General features: G+C 40.0%; 1 protein-coding gene across 3 annotated transcripts in view; it reads right to left on the minus strand.

The window, feature by feature from the left end:
* ST18 (ST18 C2H2C-type zinc finger transcription factor) overlaps positions 1-26,933 on the minus strand; it is a 113,733-nt gene that overhangs the window by 44,333 nt on the left and 42,467 nt on the right. For 2 of the 3 annotated variants that reach the window (XM_031020787.2, XM_081815998.1), the window contains exons 5-11: positions 26,649-26,848; positions 18,210-19,001; positions 13,282-13,416; positions 11,482-11,572; positions 10,320-10,424; positions 7,920-8,113; positions 5,520-5,731 (exon numbers count right to left, since the gene is read on the minus strand). In XM_031020787.2, coding sequence (XP_030876647.1) covers positions 5,520-5,731; positions 7,920-8,113; positions 10,320-10,424; positions 11,482-11,572; positions 13,282-13,416; positions 18,210-19,001; positions 26,649-26,848 — 1,729 coding nt within the window. Of the gene's footprint in view, positions 1-5,519; positions 5,732-7,919; positions 8,114-10,319; positions 10,425-11,481; positions 11,573-13,281; positions 13,417-18,209; positions 19,002-21,877; positions 21,962-26,648; positions 26,849-26,933 lie in introns of all 3 variants that reach the window. The other variant, XM_081815997.1, reaches the window with a different exon arrangement.

Here is a 26,933-nt window from a genome sequence, read left to right on the forward strand (position 1 = left end):
CACATTCAAAGATGGTAATGAGAGAAAGATAACTTTGCCTTAAAGTTCTACTGTGAAAAGTGTTAACTTTCAAAACATAGATATAACAAGACACCACTGTTTTCTGTATTTGTCAGGTTTTCTATTAACACAAGAGGGGTCACCCGCCATCTTTTCCTTTTTGACTTGGATACTAGGAAGTGCAAAAATTAAGTGTCCCTCAGCTTAGGTTTCTGCTGTAATTAGCTTCTGGTTTTCATCCTCTGGCTTATGTTTTTTCACTTTTGCTTCAGGGTCCTTTGTTTGGGGAGTATCTTCTCTGTATTGAAAGCTATCTGAAATATGTTTTCAAAGTAGGCAGGGTATTAACAATAAAAAACAAAATTAAAGTATCTTATTCTTACCAAATGGTAATTGAGTATTAACACAGTTAAGTTCAGAGTGTAAACTTGTGAAATTTACTCAACATAAATAGAATGATGGAATTCAGGGGAGAAATCAGTGTCTGACATAAGGTATGAAATTAAAATTAAATTTATAACCATTTTCCAAAAATCTTTGAGACTTGGAACCAAAGTCAGTGAAAATTCTTAAGTTGGCCAGCAGTCTATATAAGACATGATGGTAAGATCTTTAAGAACATAAGAAGTTGGACAGGTATGAGTTAAAATTTTAGTTCCAACAGTTATAGCTGTGCCAGTTGGAGAAAATTATTTAATGTCCCCATACTACTATTTCTTCATCTGCTAAATGGGATGATACCTTCTTTACAGAGTTTCTGGAAGGATTAAAAAGAATTAATATAAGCAAAGTGCTTATTTACAGTGCCTGGCACATAGTAGGTGTTCAATAAATGACAACTTATAATAATAATAATAATAATTTGATTGGGTTTCCAAATGCCAAAAGACACATCCCTATGCTACCGTATGCAGAGGTAGAGAGAATTATTAAATATGTACACACAGATCAGTTGGTTCCTTGTGATCTCCGACCCAAGTCTCTCATAACATTTCACTCAAAATATATGGTAGAATCTGACATGACATTAAAGTTACTGAAAAAGGGCTGCTTTTGGATTCTAACCCTCCCAAGAGCCATCAGGCTATTTCTGATATCAGGCAGCGAGGATGGTGACGTGTTCTCATGTTGTTTCTAGGCCTTATTCAAGCACAAAACAGACTTTGAACTTTAAACATTTCAAGCAAGTGTCAGTTTTTTGTTTTCTTTTAAGGCACACTGTGCATATGCCACTTTGTCTAAACAGGTGGGGAAAACACCAAAACAAACAACAGAATGCTTGGCAAGCAGAAGCGATCAGGATAAAGATAGACCATGTGCATGTTCCTACCTCTGCTGCTGAGGGTGGGAGGAAGGAAGGAAACGGGGAGTGTCTCCGACACGTGCTGGCATGTGCTCTCGGGGGCCGGAGGACGGCCTCAGCAAACTCAGCAAACCCAGGGTGCTCACTCTATGCCTGCCACCTGTTTCTACTGAATGCTGGGCTCATAACAGCAGCAACGGTGGCCAGACCGAAGGGGGGGGGTGTTTGAGGTTGTGGCCCATGAACGTTTTACAAACTCATATTAGTTCCAAATTAAAACAAAGGACATTATTCCAATCTTAGAACCAATGAAAGTACTAGTTTCAAGAGAGGCTCATACTTCAGACAAATTACCCTTAACCATTGTGATAGCCACTAATATTGATATTACTAATTTTTTCTTCTGACTTGACTCCTCAGAGATACTTAAAGCAACATACAGGTAATTTTGGTGGTGTAGATGTGTTGTGTACATGCTGGATTGTATTTTTTTTTAATTTTATTTTATTATGGTAGTCAACATTCACTACATCATTAGTTTTTTTTTTATTATGTTATGTTAATCACATACATTGCATTATTAGTTTTCCATGTAGTGTTTCATGATTCATTGTTTGTGCATAACACCCAGTGCTCCATGCAGAGCGTGCCCTCTTTAATACCCATCACCAGGCTAACCCATCCCCCCACCCCCCTCCCCTCTAGAACCCTCAGTTTGTTTCTCAGAGTCCATAGTCTCTCATGGTTCGTCTCCTCTCCGATTTCCCCCCCTTCATTTTTCCCTTCCTGCTATCTTCTTTTTTTTTTTTTAACATATAATATTTTAACAAACGAATAATTCTTTTTCACATCTACTTTCAGGATATAATAGACTTGACTGGGTAGTGGTGGGCAATGTTAGCACTGATTTTCTCAACACGATGTTGGGAAAGAGTCCATGAAGGAAGTGCTTTAGTGTTGGGTAGACAGTCAGGTGGGGCTGGGAAACTTCAGAAGGAGAAGAACACTGTGGAATATCTCTATTGTCCTACATTGTTTTTAGACTGTGTAGGAACTCAGATTTCTCTTGCCTCTCTGAAGACAGCCTCTGCTCCTATTATTTTCCATAAGAATAGGGATTTTGTAGATCATGAATTTAGATTTCCCACTAAACTCGGAGTCAGTTGTGAGCTTGCAGGTAGCACGAGAAAGATCTGTTTTAGCCCCAACAAGTGGGTATGGAGGCAATTTCAAGGTTAATGTCCTTTGGTTTGATTTTAAAAAGGTTGTGCCCACATGTGACAGCCTGACCTGTAATTTGTTCTCCTACTGGACTCTTTAAGCAATGTCAGAGAAGCTCATTCCATCACAGAAAGGACTGCGTGGAGGCAGAAGGAAAATGAGAAATCTGCCCTCACCCAGATTCTGATCAAAGCCACCCATGCCTCCCCTGGACATTAGAAATGTCACCTCTGAAAATGTAGCTCTCTACCTGGAACAACCATTTCTTTTTTTCTGCTTCGCCCATAAGCTCCTTGAAGGCAGGGTCTGTGGCAGGGCAGTCCAAACCTCATAGACCATTTGGTGGGTACAGCTAAGAGTCCGTCTGCCAGAATACCTCTCTATACATCAAAAAATGCTTCTATGCTCAGCTACAGAAGTCAAGAGTAGGGAAAATCTGTACATCTCTATATCCTTCTTTCTAAATAAGAAGCTCAAGAAAACTATGGATTTTGGCTAGCAGAAATAAACATACTAACCACCATGGAGGAAAAATCAAGTCATAGTGGATAGAGAATCAGGCTCGTATTCAACAGGGGAAGATCGTTTATATATAGCTAATCCTACATTAAGTGAAGGGCACAAAGTAAAGTGAAACACTGAATAGAAATGGCCTACATTGGCCACTGTTTGATCGGAGGCCATTTTTCAGGGTTAATTACTTTGGCTTTTTCTCACTTTTTGCTACAATGATTATTTTTTGTGGTTTTAGGAATTTATGAGGTTCTCTTTTATGTTTAGAACATAGGATCCAACTAGAACAGAATTCTGCAAATTGCTACAGTTGTGTGAGAATATGCGCCTGGAAGAAAGATTCTGCACAAAGCGACACTGTAGGGTGCCATATTTATCCTATTTTAAGCACCACTATGTCAAATGAGATCATTTTGGTAGGAAAATGGCTTTTTAAACTGCTAATGTAACAAACTCCTTCTAAGAGTCGATTGGTACTCTCTCTGTCTCTTCCATCCTCCTCATCATGTCCACGGTTTGGCTTCTGCAGTTAAGACTTGGTTGGCTGTATGGAGGCTGAGACCCACAGGGCAGTTCCTGTCACCCTGGGCGGGAGTATCCGCTCCATAGAGCAACTCTGGCACACGGCATGCTCCCAATAGGAGTGTGAGAATAGACGCAGAAGTCAATTATTAGGAATTTTGGAATGTGCCAACTTAACAGTCATGTTTGTGACCGGAAGGTATTCAAGAAAAGAACAAAACATATATTGATAAGGGAAAATACCCTCAGTTTTTGGTCATCCTTGTTTGATTCATTGTTTGGCTCCAGCAACTACTAGAACATGGAGAATATAAAGGTTAAGGGCAGAATTCCGAAAAACAAAACAAAACAAATCTACCTGTGCAGATGGAAAGCACGCATTCCACAATCATTTGCTCAAATAATTTAAGCGGCGTTAATCATTATAATAGCGGTCCTTTTATTCTCAAAGGACAGCTTTAACAAACAAATAATATAAAGCCTAAGAAGGAAGATATTTTAGTGTTACTCCAACTAGCTGCCTATTAGAATGTCCCTTTAAAAAGGAGAAATGTATTCAGGTTTTAACAAAATGAATAAAAACAAACTAAAGTAACACTGTAAAGCACCCTAAATCATCTGCTGATGTAAATAATTTCTGACCTGAATTCCTTTGAATTTGGAGAGCTCGGAATTTTCTTTATAATTTCCAGAGGATGCGTTTTTCTTTGTTTAAGAACCTCATTTGTTTAAAAATTGTTTTTGAGAGGTTTTTGGCCACCAACTCTTCCTGGGGTTTACTTGGCTCAGATTTGTCCAGAAGCTAATTCTGATTCTTCTGTCAAATGCTCGATGGCACCACGTTCCCTGCTCTCCTGAAGGCCTGGCACAGCACAGGTGAGCAGCTGACCACACCAGGGATGGGGCTGCGCTTGCAGGGAAAAGACCGCTATCTACTCTAATCGCCTGAGTTTCAGGGTTAGGGTTCAACCCAGGAGATCTCCCACTTACAGCAAAGGGAAAATCTCTTCTCCAGATAAGCCTGGGCACTTTATTTCTGCTGGCTTCAGCTGGCTTCAGCCATCTAGGTAGCAAAGGAATTTCTTTTCACTGAGCCCTTTGTGTAGATGGGAGTTACAGGCTCTGGAGGACTGTGGGAGCAGCTCTAACCTTCCCTCTTCAGATCTGAGGATCGCTGCTACTCTGTAGCCTGACAAACCCCTCCTCCTCAAAAGGGGAGACATGGAGGATCTTTTTGTTGTTGTTGTCGTGAAGGTGTCAGAAACACGGATGTCTCCTTCTCGTTGTCAGTCAGGGAGGAGAGGTTTATCAGAGAAACGTGATTCATTTCAGGGGCCTTAGAAATGTGACATCTTCATAAACTTCACAGAATTTGATTTTGGATTTGAATGCCCTGAGTACTCAAAAGTCTCCCTGAACCATCTCTTGTTAACTTAATGTATCCAGGTTTTACTCAGCGTCCTTTGAGAATACCACGGCATCTGAGACTATCTTGCCTTATACAAGAGTAATGTGTGCAATAATAAAATGTCCTGAGTCAATTTTGCAACTGTTTTACAAGTCACTGTGTAGTCAGACATTTCCTACCATCTTTGATTTGCAGACAGCAAAAAGCTTCCATTGTTCAGATTGATTTTTAATGGCAAGCCTCTTTCTTGTGTGCCAAAGTCCCCGACACAAAGGTGGGTTTGATGTCTATAAATCTCCCCAACCAGGCTCCATCACTCACTTCTCCCCAGCCTTTGGTATACGCCTTCAAGAACAACATTCCTTCCCTCCTCCTTGAAGCCACGAAACTCATCCCCGTCCGTGTTCCTCTGAGTCTCTCCCTAAGACGAGGAGGGGATGTGCTTTAGGGATGGGGAGCGGCATGGTAGTGAATGTGGTTAGGAACATGAAAGGCAGTTTATTCTCACGGTTCAGTCACTGGCCCCCCCTCCGGGCTCTTGGACTGGCCTACCTTGGCATGCAGACTCTGTGGTTTGTTGGAGAGGATATCTGCAGCTTCCCTGCAGCGGGTGGAAAGGTTCAGGATGGCAGCAGCTGCTGCTATGTGGGTGTCTTCACTACATTGACCGTAGCTATAAGAGTTGGCACGGCAAGGGCTCTGTGTGTGGGCGCCTGCACTAGGCAGTCGATTAGGAAATTTCCCTGGATTTGAAAAATGCTTTGCTGTTGAAGAGAGATTTGATTAGCAAATTGCATGTACATGTTTTAGTCATTAAATAGATTTGTTTTAGAGATATAACTTCTTACATTAAAATATGTTAAGAATAAATTAAAACAGGATCCATTATCTACTGGTATGCTCAATGAAAGTTATTCAGATTGGTTTTCACAGAAGTTCACAGACCAGATGATGTGATGGCTGGGGAAGAATGTCTGCTCTCTTAATATTTTTTGTATTTCACTTCTTACGGTAAAAACCCTATAACTAATGTTATGGGGCAGGTGCACTGGCAGCGTTTGTGGCAAAAATTATGGATTAAAATGACACTGGCAAAACCCCTCAGGGACTACAGAAGCTTAAGGCTTGTACATCTATTAACTGCGTATGTGTGAAGACCAGTTATCCCAGTAGAGGAAAAAAAATGTACCCTTTTGACATTTGTTTTCACAGTAACAATTTATATTTAGACATAGAATTGCATTTTTATTATTTGATATGCAGGCTTGTTTTGTGCTTAAACCGGTAGAAGTTGTTCTTAATGTCCAACTAGATGAAACTAAATAAATGGCAGAGTCTTTTAATGAGCTAGCATTTTGCATATTTAGGTAGAGCATGATAAGTAAAGGACAGAGAAAATGTTCTCAGGGTGAGCAGAAAGGCAATTTAGTTATCAAGGCTGAGTTTCTGTTTTATGTTTCTGTTGAGGCATCAAGGTATTACTGAGAGAGAGAATTAACCATATTTCTCTTCACTCTGGGTGTTTGTAAACATCGCTCAAGGTTACAGGAGAAACACCCAAGATTTAAGTGGGATAATATAAAAGCATTTAGTTATTTATTTTGCTGCAAATATTCTTTATTTGATCATTGTTTTTCATGAAGTAATTTAAAACATTTAAAACATTACCAAACGTTATTCCTACAATTATAAAAATGTAAAAATGTCACTGAACGTTTGCATTTTTAAACAATATTGGTATTATATGAGTATACAGAATGCTCTTAACTAACTTCGCTTGAATTAAACATATATGTATATGTGTATGTATATGTGTATATTTTACGTATATATATAATAGAAAACATCATGCATGTGTGCGTATATAATTTTTTTCCCGAATCTAACAGGTTGTTGATGTTATGTAGGCTGAGCCTTATTTTTAGAAAGAATAGATAAAATATCTTTTGGAGTATAATGTACATGTTGTTAACGGGCCAACTCCTTTCAAGTATGCTTATCACTGCTAGGTTTTATATAACATTCTAGTTCTTTGAAAGAAGTGACCAACATCACAGAATGAAGCCCATATTATGTGTTTCTAAGAGCACTCAGTCTAGGTCCGGAGGTATGAGATCAAAGGGATTCCATGGATTTGCATGTTGTGAAGAATCCATGGTCTATGGAGGACCCAAATTGGGGAATTATTTCACTTCTTTCCTTATCATACCATAATGCAAGATTCATGCCTGGGTTTATCCCAATGTTCACTTTCTTACCTTTTCATTAGACTATTCAAGGACTCTAAAATACTTGAAGAAATGTGTTAGTAAAAACACCAAGTTGTGTATATTATAGCATCTTTGAGTTATGATCTTCTATATGGATGTATACTGTACCAGTACAGTATTAACACATTTTAAATGATTCTATATTAATTCTTCAATATGTGGATAAACATCTCCAGAGTCACACATATTGCACCTATTGTAAAATCTTGATTTCTAAACTGTGAGTTTTTTCTGAGACTTTTCACTTTTTCTCTCTGTCTAAATGCTTTTGCTGATTTAAATACTACTTTAAGTAGTATTTCAATATTTTACCTGTTAAATTTCCATAATTTCAACATGAATCAAAATTACTGAATTGTGATGACTATTACAGTTTTCATTAATCCCAATCCTAGCTAAATGTGAATTAAATATTTCTTTAGAATTACAGTATTTCAATCCAACAATGGCATGATATTTGGAGAATAACCCATTAACTATTCACCATATTTAGTGTAACTTCATGTAAAATCAGTAATACTGATCAACTTATCATTGTTTTCCTTATTTTACTTCACTGTACAATATATTTTCTCTTCTCCCCACAGTAAATAATGTATTCTGTATTTGAGCACACCCCCAGCCCCAAAAACACATACAAAAGATGCATTTTTGGGAATAAGGATTAGAATTTGAGGCTTACATTCAGGAAATGGTGGTGTTTTTCGTCCTTGACTTGTTTGTATGAGGGGGCGTTTACCAAAAACCTGGGCATCGAAACTGGCATAATCGAATGGTACTTTTCCAAACTTCTCTTGTTCTTTTGACACCGTGGCTCTGGGAGAGGTGATGGCTTGTGATCGGAAATTGAATTCAATTTGTTTCACCAAGCTTGTCCTGAAGAAACAGGGGAGAGTTCAAAAGAACTATGGTGAGCATATTAGCATCAGAATTTAAAGCAGATCTGATGTATCATGCCTGTCGGTACCCACAGAGATAGTGTACTATGGAAAAGACCTGTGGTCACAGTATGATAAAAATAGAGTCCTCTGTGCTGGGAGTGAAAGATGGGAGGCACCAAGGGCTCTGGATGGCTATGGCGAGGCTGCATGTCGTGGGTCCGAGTGTCCCATGGGTAAAAGAGGAATGTGAAATTTTGCATTTGTCTTATGCAGATGCAATGAGCAGCAAGTATTTAATGTCTGTTAGCACTTTGAGCTCCACAGAGAAAAGTGCCATGTAACTATCATTAGGGCACTGACAAGGTGTGCACATTCTGCTTATTAGGACTGTTAATCTGACTGGTGGTGAAAAGTCAGTCACGTTTGTAACTGGTGGGGAAATGGCATTGTAGTCAGTTCAGAAGAAGCAATGCTGAGCCTCACTCTCCTTCAGCAGAGCTGACAGGAGCCTGACACCTAACAGGAGCAGCGCAGGCACCAGAAACTTGACTTCTGAATTGTGAATTTCTTAGGCTTTTCACCTTTTTTCTAATTTTGTCTGAGTGTTTTTGTTGATGTAAATAATACTTCAATATTTTATCTGTTAAACTGTTATTTCAATAAGAATCAAAATTCTGTATTGTAATAGCTATCACATTTTTTCAAAAGAATTACCTTAATCCAAGCTGTGAGTTAAACATTCTCTTACAACTAGTGTATTTGGATTAAACAAGGGCATCATATTTGTGTAGCACCAATTCCAGCCAAGAAAAACACAAACATAGTCTAATGGTAAATGAACATAAACAAATACACCTTTTGGGATTTAGCAGTATCAAAAGAACATATATGTTTTTCTTTTGTTTTCCACCAAAACATGCCTGAATCATCAGAATGTCAAAATTTCAATGATATTTCTTGGATTATGTAAAAAACATTTTAACTGCTACATAAAAATATTAAATAATTAGTTGATCTTATTATTAGATATGTAACTTGGTTTATACCCCTAATATACGAGCATTCTAGTCTAAAACAAATTTGTTTTTTAAGAAATTAACAAAATAAAACTAAATGCCATTTCTATATTTGATAAATAACTTACGGAGAAACTAGAGGATATGGCCATATTAAACAAAAACCTTGTTGTTAAGATTTTTAATTGCTAGTTATTCAGTAATTCATGATCTTTGCTTGACATATGTTCACTCATCTGATTTTGACTCTTTTAATTAAATCTATAAGAGCAAATATTAAGGGAAGCCATATCTTGAAAATACTCCTAATAACAATGTTGCATTTCAGTGTTTTAGTAACAGTGAAGATCTGGTCATCAGTTTTAATCCTGAAATCACTTTTCCTACCTATATGATTTATTATTAATAAATGTATAACTTCAGGGGCGCCTGGGTGGTTAAGCGTCTGCCTTCGGCTCAGGTCATGATCCCAGGGTCCTGGGATTGAGCCCCACATCGGACTCCCTGCTCTGCAGGAAGCCTGCTTCTCCCTCTCCCATTCCCCCCTGCTTGTGTTCCCTCTCTTGCTATGTCTCTCTCTGTCAAATAAATAAATAAAATCTTTAAAAAAAATAAATGTATAACTTCACATTGTGTCATCACATGTGGTTTATTATTTAAGTGTAAGTAAGGTGTTCCAAACTGCTGGAGATTGTGAAGTACCTGGGGCAAACAGGAGATATTTCATTAATACTTATCAATTCATGGAATGAATTTTTGTCTTAAATTATCTGTATAGCTGGAATAGAGGAACGAATATATAACATCACATATTTTGGGTGGGTGTGAGCGACTTATGAAAGCATTATCTGCAGGCAGAAATGTTAATCAATCATCGGGAGAGCTTACCTGACTAGTGGGATGGGTTGTATTTAGTGACACAGAATTTTGATTAATGTATGTTATATACTTTATTTCCTTTAGAGTCATCCACATTATGTTACCTTTATATACAGATTAATTTCATGTTAAACTTCTGGAGGGTCTAGCAGTTCATTTAAGTGAGAGTATGATTAACTAGACCAGCCTCTCAAATAGAAATCAGTAGTTGCGAACGAAGGTCGAGCCATAGTGAACTGGCACACGAGGGATGACGGACCCATTGAGGCACAGACAGACTACTAGGAATGCAAGGGAGGGTCATACCTGTGAACCTGGTCAGGACACTGCCCGGTTTTGGGAGACTCAAGCTGATTTTTGTCCTGGGACATTGCCAATTTTTCAGCTGCAGCAATTGGACAACCAGAAAGACTGTTAAAAAAAAAATAAAAAGGGACGATTTGGGTTAAAAAGATAAAGTAATTTGCTTTGGCATGTACCTCACAGCATACTTAGCACACATTAAATGTTAAGTCATATTAATAGTTCATTTAGCACCTTTCTCATGCTAATAGATCCCAAAAAGGTTTTGTAAACTACCGTGTCAATGTTTGCCCCCCATTTCCATCTCAAAAGTGATGAGTAATGAACTCATTTTTAAAATCGGAAAATTTTGTAAGGGAATTATTCTGAAACTCCATAACATTTTAAGTAGAAATGCACCCACTCCAACTACAATGTGCCCAGCTATAGATGTTAGCATGATAATTCCATGATTTGTCTTAAGATATTTAGAAAAATGTTAGGGACTTAATTTTAAATCAGTTTAAAGTATAGAACATGAAGTTTTCTGGCAATATGCTTATGAGTCACATAGTATCTTGTGAGCACATAATAGATACACAGTATAAAGTACAAATAAAACAATAGGCATTTCCACCAAAAACATTTGCATACACACAATACATTTGTATATAAATGCACATATGTGTTTTAAGTGAGTAGCAATCTCAATGTAATGAATCTCAATGAGATGAAATGATGTTTACCTTCCTCCTGGCTTATAGTCAGAACCACAGTAGATCAAAGCCCTTTTGGTACCTTGTTAATGCTTATTGGATGGGATCCAAGATAAACCCTACGCAACTCTTTTCAGTGTCAAAACGGCTATGGTAAAGTTCCAGAGCAAAAAAGAACATGTTCTATTTGTGTAACTATATGAATGTATAACTCTAGTCTTCAAATACAACATTTTTTGTTTGCATAACTGGCTGCTAAATGAAAATTTCTAGGAAAGTAAATTGTGGGTTTTTTTGTTTGTTTTTTACTCTGCACACATTGAGAATATTTCTTATCTATTTCAAGTGGTAACATGTTTGATGCTGATCCAGCGATTTTGATGACACATTGTTAACTGCTTATTTTCTCGGTGGAAAGTTTCTCTCACTTCCCTTTGTAAGGTAAAAGTGTAGCATCTCATCACAATTACCTCCTGTGGGTGTTGCGGTTGCTGTTCACGTGCCCTCTTCCTGTGCATCCCGGGGTGGGACACTTGAGAACGTTTTCATGCATGGCAAGAACTAAGCACAAAATATCACAAAAAGAAAAGAATAGTATACCATGAATACATAACACACCGACAAACTGACTTCTCAACATTGCATTCAAAAGAATTTGGTTATATAATCTGCCATTCTTCCTCCCATAGATGTTCGGGTTGAAATTAATGAGCACTTAAGAACTTCATAAATTAAATTCAGCAAGTTTGTTCAAGTTTTAGTTTCTCTAATAAACTTCATGTCATGGTTAATACTAGACTTAAATAAGACTATGCCGTTTCTATTTAACTTAAACTGAGAGGCTCATAACCTTCCTTTTACATTTATGTGCTTTCCTTGGAAGAATGGATGGAGAACATTATTTGTCAAGTAGTTCCTTTTATCTTTTCCCCACAGTGTGAACTTCTGAATATAGTCTTCTTTATTTTCTAAGAGATATTACTTTGAATCTTATCCATTGCTCCCCACTACCCACCCCACCACCACTCAGTTATTGGTGAAAGAGCATGGTTGAGTGAACAACCAGGTAATCACTTTGAGGAACTGCTAATCTACTGGGACAGTGCTGAACAGATTAGACTCACTGATCTGTAAAACTGTGCTTTCAAGAAGGGTGATGCTGAGGCATTCATACCACCATGGTTTGTATGAACTAAAGGTGTTTCAATATGTAGGTTAAAATAGTAGAGGATGTAGCACATCGATACTTCAAAACTTAGAAGGCAGCCCTTTCCTTCTCCTCCAGTTTCCTAGCTCACAGCAGGGCAAAGCAAACCAATGTTTGCTCTTGCCCAAGGCCCTCTGCTACTGCAGGATGCCCTGGGGAGACATGGCAGGCAACACAAGTTCCTACAAGGAATGGGGAGATGGGGAGTAAGGAGGACAGTGGTGATGTGATGCACTTTTTTTTTTTTTTTTAAGAAGACTCCAGGCCCAGTGTGGAGCCCAGCTCGTGGCTTGAACTCACAACCTTGAGATCAAGACCTGAGCTGGGAGATCAACAGTCAGATGCTTGACCAACTGAGCCACCCAGGAGCCCCTGGGATGCACTTCTTATATTTAGATGATGCACTGAGGCTAAGACTGCTGCTGGGCTTAAGGCAGCCACACTCTGGGTGAGAAAGGACTATGCAGTCCACGGTGTATTAACCATGCCTTTTATTTTCTGCACTCTGATATTTTGTCATCTGGGGCCTTGCAAACCCTGGAGAGACCGCCCTTTCAAAGGTAAACCAACCAATTGTCAGCCCACACCCAGCTGCCTCCTTTATTAGACTCACACTCTCCACCTGCCAGGTATCAGACACCAACAGAGAACCCCTAAGCTTTGGAGCCTACTGAAAGAAGTCAAACTAGCCAGTCCTCAGCCTGCTTACCCTGCTCCTTCCCACAGAAACCATGTTTCCCCCCGCCCCCGCCCTGGCCCCTGATGACCTGGTGCCCCCCTGTGTGGCCCTGCCTGGCGTGGCACATCCCCTTCTCTCAGGAACTGTAATAGATTTTCTTCTCAATGTTGGCTGTCTCCTGATCTACTGTCCTAATTGTACCCCCAAGTTTTCTATTAATACACTGACTTTAAACACCGAGCTAGATGGAAATTGTCTTGACACAGAAAGGAAACTTTCTATTTCCATTCCGAATTTCACATTGGAGGAGAAAGAGGATAAGATCATGATGCTGTGGCACATATAAGAAGAAGCCCACTGGTTTTAGGGATAAGTTGTACTCACTTTCCAGGGGAACCCGCACTTTGTGGGGGCACCCCGAAAGGCTGCGGTGGTGGGGGTAGAGTCCTGTCACATGTCCGGTGCCATCGCACCCGGGGATAGGGCACTTGGTCTCCCTCTTTTCGGGCCTCGGTGAATCTACAGAGAAATTAAATCAAGAAATTCATTTGGCTCTTCTTCTTTCCCTCCCCATTCACTAGAGTGGCCTTGCAAGGTGACATTCTCACTTCGCTCAGTTTTTTACAGCATAAACATTCTTCTCACATTGCCTTGAATAAGACCCTCAACTAAGACCTGTGGAAGCATAAAAAATGTTTTCAATTTTCTTGGTTTTCTAAGCAAAGGCTGACACAGGGCAAGGGAGTGTTAAAATACAGAGATGGTTTTAAGTTGTCATGTCACATATTGTAGTTAGAGTCTCATTATGAAAAATGAACCCTACGCCAGAGGCAGAGGATGCACAAGCTCCCAAAAAGGAAAAAAAAAAAAAATTGAGAAAGAAGAAGAATGTATTTAAACCAAACCTATCTCTTATTGAAAGGGTCTCAAGAAAGCCAGATTCAAAATGATAAAACAAAGAAGCCACCATATCCAAGAAAGGCTGCTCTCGTCTTGTCCCTGCGGGTCCCTGGCCTCCCATGGCCCTAAGGTTCAAGGGCCAAGTGGCTACTCCCACATGTGTGCAGAGCCCGCTCTGGCCAGAGTTAGGAAGGGAGTCAACGATGCCATTGTGTGCTATGGCCACGCAATCGGCAGTGCTGCAGAGGGCCCAGATCCCCAAACCCCGATGCTTTGCCTCTTTGGATCTGTACAGAGCCCCTATGGAGAAGCAGCATTCATTTTACTCTGAATGCAGAAACTGAAAACCCAGGCGATAGGAAGACGGCCCGGCAAGGAAATGTTCCAGGAGGTATGGGAGTACAGAGTGGGGACGGCCTTGAGTGGTCTGTGCCGCCAAGAACTTTGGGGTGCGGGAGGTGCCATGGGGTGGAGAGAAGGGGCACCTTGTAACACCACTTGTCAGGTTACCATGGGGCATCGGCCTAGAGGGGGAGGGCGGAAGACAAGCTGGGGTTTTAATCTTCTGGTGCACACTTTGCTGAGGCTTAGATGAAAAGCTATATAAATATGTAAAATAAATGAGGATTATCATGAATATTGGTGGGGTTAGAGCTAACAGAGAAGAGGCCTTCTGTAGACATTTTCATATTCGTGATCCAGATAGTAAGTACATAAACTTAAAACAGAAATGCCTCCTTGGAGGCCAGATCACCCCCCTAACCTGTGCCTGGAATGATGTACCAATCACTGGGGCAAGCTTGTCACTCAGCATTGCTGGAACCAGCATCACAACGGGCACGGGGGCCTCAGAGAAAGGACCAGTGTGGACTGGAGGCTGGCCCCAGGCTTCTCAGAACACGAAGTATCACGAATAATGAATCCATTTGATGCTGAGAGCGAAAATAAATAATCTGTGGTGCTGCTGGTGGTGGACTAGGGGGCAGAGTCCTGCCGTGTGAGGATGTGGAGGGCCCATATGCTCCTGCTCCAAGCGTGGAACCGAGAGCAGAGCAATGTCGCGGGATGCGACAGCCGTCTCCGGGGTGGAATATTGCGATGAGCAGAAGTGCTTCTATGATACCACACCACCCCAGTTGTTGGATGATAAACGGTCCTGGGCAGATGGGCACAGCAGGTTGTATGTAATGCAATTATTTGGGGGCATGCTTTCAGTACAGGAGGAGGAGCCAAGGATCCTTCAAGTTAGGCACACACTGCCTGGGAGGGAAGGTCAGCAGAGAGAAAACTGGAAATCGAAAGAGAGAAATGAACAGCCCAAAGACAAGGATGTCTTGAGTAGCAGACATTTATGTTTCATGAGAGACAGGACTTAAATGCCATGGTATTGGGACTGTTCTCTGTCTTTTGCAAGAAACAAAGAGGCATGTTAAGAGTTTTGACATGTTCTATGATTTTATGGCTATATATTTTACTTAATTCAAAAATGTTGCCAAATTTGAAGTTGTTTTAGGCCTATAATATCTGTAGACAGAGAGTTGAAAATCCTTGAAGTTTGATTCAAGTGACATTAGGGGGGTTGACACCATGTACGAGAGGGAATTAGAAACGAGGAGAAGCAAGGTGGATTTTGATGCCCTTCCTCCCTTGGACCTGGTCCAGTTGAGGCCACATTTCTAAACCACATTGAAAGGTTTGGCGCCGCGCATTTCCCCTCCTTGCCACATTATTTGTCTATAGGAAGCCAGAGAGGGTGTGGGAGATAAGGCAGGGCTGGCACCTGACCAGGTGTGGTCCTCTGACAGTCTGCAAGCTTCCTCTGCTGGGCGAGACAGATGCCATGAAATGCTCTGTGGGGCAGAACCTGTTTGCATGATAAGAAGCCAGAGCTTGAGCTCTCAGATGACTCTCAGGCCTGGCTCTTCCTCTCCTTTAATTTTCTTTGCTGAATGCTGCATAATGAGGGTGACCTTATCCTCTGGTGACCTTACACGCCCGTATGCCTGGGACTGTCTTATTCACACCTGATAATACCCTGCGGTTGTTCATAGCACTCCCCTTGGCTCTGAAAAGTGTCTTAGGCTGTACAATAAGTTCTATGGTGACTCCACATGCGCTTTGACCTAAAGTCTCACTAAATGCTTAGTAGCAACAAGATAGTCAAACTTTTTTTTTTTTTAGAATTGCTGACTCATATGAAGTCTTGGGTAAAACGGTATTTTAAAATGCTAGTGCTCTCTCCTTTAACAGCAGGGTCGCATACCTGAGGTATAAGGAAATTAGGATGGTATTGTGGAGAGCATGAATTGTCAGTCAGTACAAGTATTGACCTAGGAGCATGGAATGCATACCAGAGAAAGAAGCCATTGGCTCCCACATCCGGGACAAGGAACAGGAGGGCGAATACCTAATTTGGACTCTGCAAGTATCCTCTAGATGAAGCCTATAATTCCCGTGCATTATGGGCTTTACCTCTTTTTGCCTGTTTCATACTAGTCTGGTCTGGATCTTCTTGCATAGACTTTGAATACCAAAAGGCAGGACCATGCCTCACCCAATAGGATATACTGTTAAGTTAGCCAGCCTCATTCGTAACTCTCTAAATCTTATATCACCCATGTTTACAAACACAGATTCTACTGCCTTGTTGGTTTTTGAAAACAAAAATTTTTAAGTTTTATAAAAATGACCAAAGGATTGTTAAATATTTTAAGGTATGGCACAAATAATTAAAGATTCTCCAAACACTGAATTTCACTGGCTGGAAGGTATCATCAACTGTAACATGGAACATCATTTTGTGTGTTAGCAAGAAAGAAAAAAATTATTGAAAATTAAATTATGGCATACCCTTCTGATTTCAGAGATGTTAAAATGGGAAAACTTAGAATGAACGAAATATAGTAGATGGCAAATTATGACGTTTTGGGATTTGAAGTCAATTTTATCTTTTTTTTTTTTTTTTGGTTTTGTAGTCCATAAAAAAAAACAAACAAACATGCATACAGGCAAGTTTAGCAAGTTGCATATTAGTAGAGTGCACAGAGTTCATAGTGGGTCCTGTCCCAAACCACACACTGCTCATTGATATTCTGTCTCGATCTCAACCCTGGCAGTGTGTTTGCATAGTATTATTATCTTGCTCCTCACTACATGACATTTTATTTTTTGTTTTGTTTTCTCAGCTATGAGCTGCAAGACAATAATTGACAAGATTGTAGGTGAGTACTAAAATAGACGCAACATGACAAAATATACAGTTCATTTCTGCATAAATCTCAGCAAGGAGATCATCCAAACCATAACTAACATATTATTCTTGTAAGCTCCCTGGGGCCACGATCTTGATTTTCTTTAAGATATTTCTAATTCGGGGCACCTGGGTGGCTCAGTCGTTAAGCGTCTGCCTTCGGCTCAGGTCATGATCCCAGGGTCCTGGGATCGAGCCCCCACATCGGGCTCCCTGCTCTGCAGGAAGCCTGCTTCTCCCTCTCCCATTCCCCCCTGCTTGTGTTCCCTCTCTCGCTGTGTCTCTCTCTGTCAAATAAATAAAAATCTTTAAAAAAAAAAAAGATATTTCTAATTCTATGGTTCTTAGATTTTAAGGTACGCAAGAATCATCTGAAAAACATGCTTAAAAAAATGCAAGTTCTGGAGCAGTAAGTCTGATAGGATCCTGGAAATACCCATCTTAAACAAGCCTTCTAGGCACTTGAGAACCACCATTTGGGAATTATCACCAGGCCCATCTGGTGTAAGACTCAGCGTGGGGGGTGGAGTAGCATTATGGGGGACAGGACACAATTTCGCTAAAGTTGAGGAACAGTTTTAAGGCCTCCTCCAAGCACATTTATTCTTCTCATTCATGTTTGGACCAGATATTTGTGGCCCTGAGTTAGAGAACTGGTAAAACCATAGGCTTATAAAGGCATTAACATCCAGTTTTATCCTGCCTGACTTGCCAGTAGCTCGACGTTATTTTAAAGCTCCAAAGGAGTCAGTTGATCTCAGAAAGAAAGTGGGAAAGAAAAATTAAATTTCTGGAATTGATCTGATTAATAAAATGATTTAAAATCCAAAAAGTACTAATGTACCTCTAACATGTCCAATATAGTACTGTACAAGTACTATATATTTTTTAAAAGCTGTCAAATTAAGAGAAAAAGAGGCAATGATTCTTTTTTTGTGTGTAAAAACATTGCAAAACTGACAAAGCTTGATTTGAGAACAACCTAGAGAGCAGAGAGAGAGAAAAAAAAGAAATAGTTTATTTTATAATATGAATTGGTTTTTAAAGTGCATCAAGTTGTCAAAAGCTATCTGGAAGTGGTAATCAAATCTTACTAAATTTTCTTCCAACCCTCAAAGCAATTTTATTCCTAAAATAAATGCAAAAAAAAAATGTGTCTTACGTTTATTGTTAAAGATTTGTCTTCCACCCATGTCAATAACTTTGGTTTGCCTCCTTTCCCCAGCAAGGTGCTCCAGTAGAAACCTGTCCAACTCTTTGTAGGTGTTGTGGAAAACACAACCTCGCTCAGCCTGGAGAGCAATTGCCTGCTCCAGCAAACTCAAGTTCCCCTTCGCCTTCTCCAGGTCAACAGACTCTTCTGTCATGGCTGCCAGACACTGGTTATCTTCTTCCTCCATCCCAGCGAATGAGGGCTGGGCTTTGCTGTCCCGCGGTTCCATGTGAGCAGTCTGTGGGTCTCTCCTTTCTGTTTCAGAATCACACATGTTTTCACAAGAGATAAACTTGTCACCTTCAGTTTTTATTTCAGGAACTTCCAATAGGTCTTTTCTATTATCCACTAAAATATACTTTGGGACCCTGTGTGGTTTGGTTTCTTCTGAGAAGTTGGAGCTACTGTCCCAACCATTCTCCGCACTTTCAGAGTTACTCTCACTGTCCTCTGAGGAGCAGAACCGAAGCTGGGAATCATCGATTTTTTCTTTTCCATCATCAGAATGAATCATAAAGCACTCATCAGCTTCATCACTCTCTGCTTTTAGAGACTGGATGCCACTGTCATTTAAATTCTCACTTATGGTCTGAACAGAAACATTTTTTTCAAATTTCCCCAAGTGCATTAAAGATTTGACCACGAGCTCCTGATAGCAGCCATATCTGTCTTCCTTCCCATCGGAGTTGTCTTGTGCAGTCGAATGAAGGTTCTCATCCATAGGTTTTATCGCGATTTCTTCTATGGAAAAAGAAAGCCGATATTTAAAAAACAACAGCAAAAGATATTTTAAGAAAATTGCACCAATATGTAGATGAGAGATAGATTTATATATATTTACACAGTAAGTACAATATGCGAATATGTGGGCTCTATCAATTTTCTAAACACCGAAGAGAAAAATATATATGAATGAATATGAAACAAAACAGACCTTAATATTCTGAGAATTGCATTTAAAGAAGTGAGCTAGTAGAATTTTCAGCATATTAAGAGCTAATTGTTTCCAGGATACTGAAATAGATACTTAACAATAACAGAGTGCTGAATGTGAAATTGTTGTTATTGCACCTCTTATATTTGCAAATCCTAGCCAACCAGAAGGAAATCAAATATGCATAATACTATGCATTATAAAGGAAACATTCATCAGATTTCTCTGTTAGCATGGCAATGTATTTTCAAACTTTTTTTTTTTTGATGTAGTGTTCCATGATTCATTGTTTGCGTATAACACCCAGTGCTCCATTCAGTACGTGCCCTCTTTAATACCCATCACCAGGCTAACCCATCCCCCACCCCCCTCCCCTCTAGAACCCTCAGCTTGTTTTTCAGAGTCCATAGTCTCTCATGGTTCGTCTCCTCCTCCGATTTCCCCCCCTTCATTTTTCCCTTCCTGCTATCTTTTTTTTAACTTGTAATATATTATTTGGTTTATGTTCACTACCTCCACAGTTTCTCAAACATACTTCCAGATTTTATGGAATGTTAGCTAAAAGATAAAATACATCCACATACAGATGATAACTAAAAGAGTTCTAAAGCTTTCAAGGCTTCCTGTTGACTTTCAGAACTGTCACACCGAAATTCCATGCCAAGGGAAATACAAGTAAATGGGAGAATTAGCATGATCAAATATCTTTTTTAAAAAGGATTATTTATTTATTTATTTATTTGAGAGAGAGAGAGAAAGAGAGAGACTGAAAGAGAGAGAGATTGAGAGCAGAGGGAGAGAATTTCCAGCAGACTCTGTGCTGAGCACAGGGCCCACCACAGGGCTCGATCTCACAACCCTGAGATCATGACCTGCGCTGAAATCAGAAAGTTGGAAGCTTAACCGACTGAGCCACCCAGGCTCTCCAGCATGATCAAATATGTAAAATAGTGACACATTTTCTGGCCTGGTACTTGCATGCATTTGTGTAAGAAGGCAATGAGACGAGAGGTGGAGATGGTTGGAGTATGTAGAACATTAACTAATAGTTTTCAGTAGCGGGCCGACTGGAGTCTTAACAGTCAAAGAACCTTGGGACTAAGAACAGGTCTCCACGTGCCAGTCTGTCCAGGACAGTCCACTGGATCTGTCCCAGCCCAGTTGTCAGTGTTATCCGCTTCACTCTTGGAGTGGTCCAGCTGCAGTGACAGTATGTGTGTGGGTATAGTCATATGTATATGTATATATGTATATATATACATGTATATGCATATATATACACACATGTATGTGGGTGTGTGTATGTGTGTGTGTGTATATATATATATATATATATATATATATAATGATAGCCTACTCAAGCCTGTCCCAATGCAAACACACCAATTAAGGGTGCAATTCAGGATGCAGATCTGCTAGTGACCCAGCAGCCCTGGTTTAGCAAGCACAGTGGTCTGGGGAGCATGACACCCAGCATACATGTGGCTTAACCAACTGAGCCACCCAGGTGCCCCCCAGCATACATGTGGCTGTGAAAAGCGCCAGACAACCCAGGAATGGTCCCCTTATATTCACTAAGACAAAAAAAAAAAAGAAGAAGAAGAAAAAAAAAAGAAGCAGGACCATTTCTGCGTCTCTGAAGGCAAAGTGGGGGATGGGCAACACAAAATAATAAGCCCCCTTAAAGACTGTGAAAGACACCAAGTGTGTTAATAAACATCTTTGGAGGGAAGAAAAGGACAGCCATCCTGTGTGATAGCTGCAGGAGAGGGTGTCTGTGCAGGAGACAATGTGCCTTTTTTGGTCTCATTTAATTTTTTATAAACATTGTCTCTGACAAGGACACTCAAAAATACATCTCCATCATCTTCCTTTCTGGCAATTATCTCCCTAAATCAACACTGGGCTGCCAGGATCAAGTAAATATTGCCATAGTAACTAAAAGCATTTTTGGATGAAGGGAAGAATTTAGTCACAACACTAGCCCCTTTAAATAATGCTGATTATAGGGTGCAGTCTTTTGTTGGGATCTATTCAACATAAACTGAAAAATTTAACATTTTACTTCCTAGAAAAGAGGCTGGATAAACAAGCACATCATATGTGATAGGATGGTCTATTCCCTTCGGAATTCATATCAGAGGAATTCCAGGTTTAAATAATATATTAAACATAGTCTAAAATGCAAATGAAGTTTTTCTCAATATCATGGTTGGCTATTAGGAGAAAGTGTAAAGGGTTATGATAATTTTAAAGTATTATGAACTACAGAAAACAAATAAAAAGCATTTTCAGTGAATATGCTCAATTCATTGAACTATTCTCTCACTCCACTTAACTACCCACATGTGTACAATAATGATTTATAGACATTATACCTAATTATGCATATTTGGGCTGTGTTAGAGTGCTAACAAAAGCTCTAGAAAGCAACAATTACCTCTGTTGCTTAGCTACATAGTTTAAAATATTCCTATTAAGTGCAGATCACCAGAGAGGCGGGAGTGACAAAAACGCACATGTGCACGACAATGCGTTTCACTGTGCTGCTGCCAACTGCTAGCATTTTGGGTCATTTCCAGTTTACATAATTGTTTGGTTCAACTGTTTGTTATATGCTAAAAGAAAATATTTATTAATTATTCTTCAGAAAGAGAGGAGTCCTGCCGATAGAGGTGCCTACGTGCATTGTACGCGGTGGTTTCCAGGGATGTTCCGCAAATCTGCAAACCAACTTTCCATAATACACACGCCTCTCTGGCTTTCGCTGTCATTAGAAGAAAAAAAAAAGTCGAGTTAGCTTTTGAACCTGACAGATCCGTGATGAGGTTCTTGTTTCTCTTAGCTTTGTAATGGGCTGCCTACGTGTTTACACTAGTGTGTTTTTCTTTTCATGGGTGGCCTGGTGGTTCATTTTGTACCTTGGTCATTGAAACAACTAACCTCGTTTTGCTTCTGGGCTTGCATGCTCAAGTCCGTGCAACCCCCAAAGGCATCCTTGACCTTTCTGAACCCTGTGTCCTCATTTACACAGTGAGGCACGCTGTGGAGTTGACACAGGAGCCCACGCAAAGCAGATGCCACACAGCAGGTGTTAAGTAAATGATGTCTGTCTTCTCCCTTCCCCAGATACAAGTTCAGAGGATAGTAATGGCAGGCGATACATGGGACCCTCCACATAAATGAGGTGGGGCTTGTGTTCTGTTTAGAATAAGTCGTGAAACTGATCCCTGAGAGAGGGCACAGTCCACAGTGTGAAGGAGGTTCGGCCAGTTTACCACCCGGGCCACACATGCTATAGAACTAACTGCTCATCAACTGCCTTCAGAAACTGGAGCTTCAACGCACAGTGCACAACGTGGAGGGGAAACCGCAGCGGGTTTGAGGTCCAGAGACTGGGGCCGAACTGCTGGCCCAGCACCACCTGCCTGTGTGACCTTGGGGCAGGCCTGTGTTTCCTGAATCCTGGGTCCTCATCTTTTAAATGAGGATGATCCAGTGACATCCTAGGACAATAAACTGTTATGTTCCTGGCATGGTGTTCAGTTCTTTATTGCATTTAATCTTTACAGTAATGACAAGAAAGGGACTTTCTGCTCCATTTTACAGAAGGGAAATGATTTTCTAAGGGGCCAGGGGCTTGCTTAAGATCACACAGCTAGCCAGTAGCGGCGGGGGTGGGGGTGGGGGGCTGACACAGGGTCATCCCTCTGCAACAAGCTACCCCAAATCCCATAGCCCAGGTAGGTCATATGTCTCGACTAATGTTTACATCCTAAGCAACCCTTAGGAGAAACTGTTCAGAATACTAATAGTCCATTACTTTCCCAAGTTTGGGTACTTTCAAGGGTAAATTTATAGGAAGATACTAAAATACAATTGTCAGCTGACTTTCAATCAAAAAACAGTGACTCCTAAATTATAAATAAAATATGTAAAAATGAATCAACAGCAATAACAAGACAAAAATTAACAAGTAACCATGCCTCAGCTTTCTCAGTACAAAAGTGTAGGACAGAAAATTCCTTGGGCACACTCCCCGGGGCGGGGGCGGGGGGGGGACATTCAGAGGGTTGGATGTTTACCTAGCACACCCCTTTCTCCTCCTGAAAGGATTTCAAAGTGTGAGGCAGGAGGAGGGGCCAGAGCTGGATGACAACTTCTGTGACATGGAGTAAAAAAAAAATAAATGTTTTTGCCTGATATGAAAAAGTTCACATTTGTTTATTTGCTTGAAACCAAATCTCTACTCCAAGGGGTCTGGTAATCCTAGAAAGCATATGCTAATGATTCTCACATTATGCGTCAGCGGTTCTGTCCCAAATCAACTTTAAAAATTACTCTGAAAATCACAAATTTGGAGTTTGACTCCTTTAATATAACTGTATTTTATTATAATTGGATTTTAGTTCTGTTTCTGGAACTATCAAAGTTACTTGTATAGATAAATTAGTTTTCCAGGTCTCTTGAATATGTAAATCTCTCTGGGAATAAAAGCCCTAGAAAACTGAATTTATCTTTCAAAGTTCTAAAATCAGAGTGGTTTATCCCTTATTTGCATTGTGTTGAGAGTTAAGATTTGTTAAAATGATCATCTCAGCTCCTAGAGCTCCTACAATTGTGATAGATTTCCCTGAGTCATGAATGTGAGCTTAGAAACTGAGGAGGGACTCCACACACGTGGCTAATCTCACTTCTAGGTTACCCTTTTTTTCCTAGTCTGCATTGGGAAACCTCCTGGTAGTTGTCCTACCTCCTGGTAGTACTTTGCAAGCTCGTCTTCTGTCTGCCCCAGTGAAGGTGTATCTGTACGGTTTTGTCCACATTCTCTTCTATCACCATTAATGCCTACCTGCCGCTCTTTGAAAGACAGCCAGCTGAGGGTATGAGACATCGTTTGCCATTAAATGGATTCAAGCTCAGGACCTTAGCCTTCCTAAGCACTGTCCCCTTCATCATCTGGACCACCTGCTGAAGGCATAATTGGGCACATTCCTGCAAGGTAAAGACCTCGGGGTACCCGGAGTAAATGAGACGACAGGTGAAAAACCCGTATTATGAGTTAGGCACTAACTCAGTTCTCTTTCCTTTTGGGGGGAGTGGTGGGTAACTTGCTCAGAGGACTGAAGACAACTTAGTCTTTCAACTGGGGATAGGATCATCTGTGACTTGTCATTTCTGGAAATGTGACTTTGTGATTGGATGTTTATAACACTGCTCTATCTACTTTCAGAAGGTAGTCAGAGCACGGGAGGATTGGATTATGGAGCACGGTTAGCTGGGAAATAATTATTTTGCTTATCCTTCAATTGTGTCCTAATTATCTTCTTTTCAACACCTACAAGCTGCATTACCTTAAGCATTAAATCTCTTTGGTCTTCAATGATCTCATCTGTAAAATTGGGACCATAATCATGCATATCTCATGTCATTGTAGGTGGATTAAGTGATATATAATTTATGCACCTGGAATATATTAAGAATTCAAAAATAATGGCCACCACCACTATAACGTCAGCATATTCATTATTAGTAGTGCTTCCGGTGCTAAATATAAAAATGGAAAACATTTGTGAACCTGCAAATAGATGTCCATCAGTGCTTGATAACTGAATGTTTCACTGAGTACATTTTGACAGAATATTTTCTTGGTGGATATTAAGCATCCATGATGATCACACAACTAACATAAAAGGCAGGAAGTCAGTGGGCAGATACAGTCCTTGTCCTCATGGCACTTACAAGAAAGGGTTGGTGTAAAAGATGCCCATTTAAAAAAATACTCGGTGAATTAATGTCAACTAGATGAATTATACCTCAAGTCTAACCACATTGATTCAAGGACCTTACCTAATACTAGATTCAACCTACAATTTTCATAAATCAACAAAAACTGACCAACTCAAAGAAACAAAATGAGTCAAGGATGATTATAATTTACAGATGAGCGATGAGGCTTTAAGCCATATGCTAAATACAGAGAAGCCAGGACATTTGCTTAAACACTGTCAAATCAGCATACAACTTTGTTTTCACTACAGAATCTCAAACTACTTGCAAGCCAAGATTACTGAAGATCTGATGGTTGTGCCCTGACACTTGTGTTCAGTTGGTCAGTATGCTTTTACATCTTTTCCAGTAATCCCTCTCATTATTACTGTAATTCTGTCTATAATCGATATTTATGATCTAAGAGCCCTTTGCCTTTGGTTTGTATAATACATACTTCTTTTCAAATAACATCATATTTTGTATATTTTGATTCCTTAAAAAGTCACATTCAGAAAAAATTTATTTCATAGACTATATGTACACCTCATTTCATTTTCTAATCACTCAAGCTTTTGATTTCCATTTATTTTTTTCATAAATTTTTGAGATATTTTGCATGTCCTTCAATTTCAGCCTCAAGCACAAAGTGGTTGGTGATGGTCCAACTCCTGGAGGCACTGTGACTACCATGAACCTAATAGGAGTAACTGTGAACTGGGGAGAAACACATGCTAAAATTTCAAAATAGTAAATATCTATCACTTAGCATGCAAACAGCATTTGGTGAGTGAGTGAAGAATTGAATTCATGAAATATAATGTGTGCCTAAAGGTAACTGAAAATTATTTCAGAACTAATGGGCACAGTGATACATTTTCTATAACACATTATTTTCCTAATGAAGGATCTAGGCTGTCAACTTTTGGTCCCTTCTGCTAAGTCCGTTGCTGTAAGTATTTATTTTAAAAATGGTGAAAAGAGGGCGCCTGGGTGGCTCAGTTGGTTAAGCGACTGCCTTCGGCTCAGGTCATGATCCTGGAGTCCCGGGATCGAGTCCCACATCGGGCTCCCTGCTCGGCAGGGTGCCTGCTTCTCCCTCTGACCCTCCCCCCTCTCATGCTCTCTATCTCATTCTCTCTCTCAAATAAATAAATAAAATCTTTAAAAAAAAAAATGGTGAAAAGATTAAGGTCACAAGTCACCTGCATTAGTCTGTGTTGTTAATACCTATTATATTTGGGGGGGAAATTATATTCTGTATGTTTATAAAACAACAAAGTAAATGCTTTATTTATATATGTCATATCTTAGATACCTTAAGGTTAACTATGTCCTTTTATTTTCAAGGGTTCTTTCAGGGATAGACATCTGTCCTGTTAAGGAGTCAAGGTGCTCTTTAAGGCTTAGTAGGTTTTATTTTCCTCAAAAAGAGGCACACTCCAATTCTGTGCTTTTGAAAATGGACTCAGGCAAGAAATCTCTCTGACTTCTATTTAGACTCTCCGCCGTTACTGATAAAAAATCAGCTCTCAGTAAACGGATGCTGAGTGAAATAAATGTTTGGTTTTGCTTTCAAATGGGAATTTGCTTCTATAGTCACACAGACTATATGTTCTACATCAGTTAAGACAGGCTTTGGAGCCAGGGAGGAGATAAAGTCTGGGCTGTTCCCGCTTGCCTACCTGTGGCAGTGCGATCGCTGGCTTCCTGGAGGCCATCTTCCTCTTCCACTTCAGTCCTGTCGTCACATTCTTCTCTGCAATCCAGGTTTGGGCTGTAGTGTCGGGGCTTCATTAGCAGGGATTTTCTCTTGTTGACTGGGACGCCCAAAGCCTGCTCTGCAGCTTTCCTCTTCTTTGCCATGGAGCAATCATATGCAGTGCTGTAGTGATTGAGGCAAATTAAGAACATGGAGAAAGACTTTACTGCTACTTGCCATTTGATTCCCATGAAGTATAACCCAAAGC

Source organism: Leptonychotes weddellii, chromosome 4 (assembly GCF_054177405.1).
Source record: "Leptonychotes weddellii isolate Sample4059 chromosome 4, ASM5417740v2, whole genome shotgun sequence".
Lineage (NCBI taxonomy): Eukaryota > Metazoa > Chordata > Mammalia > Carnivora > Phocidae > Leptonychotes > Leptonychotes weddellii.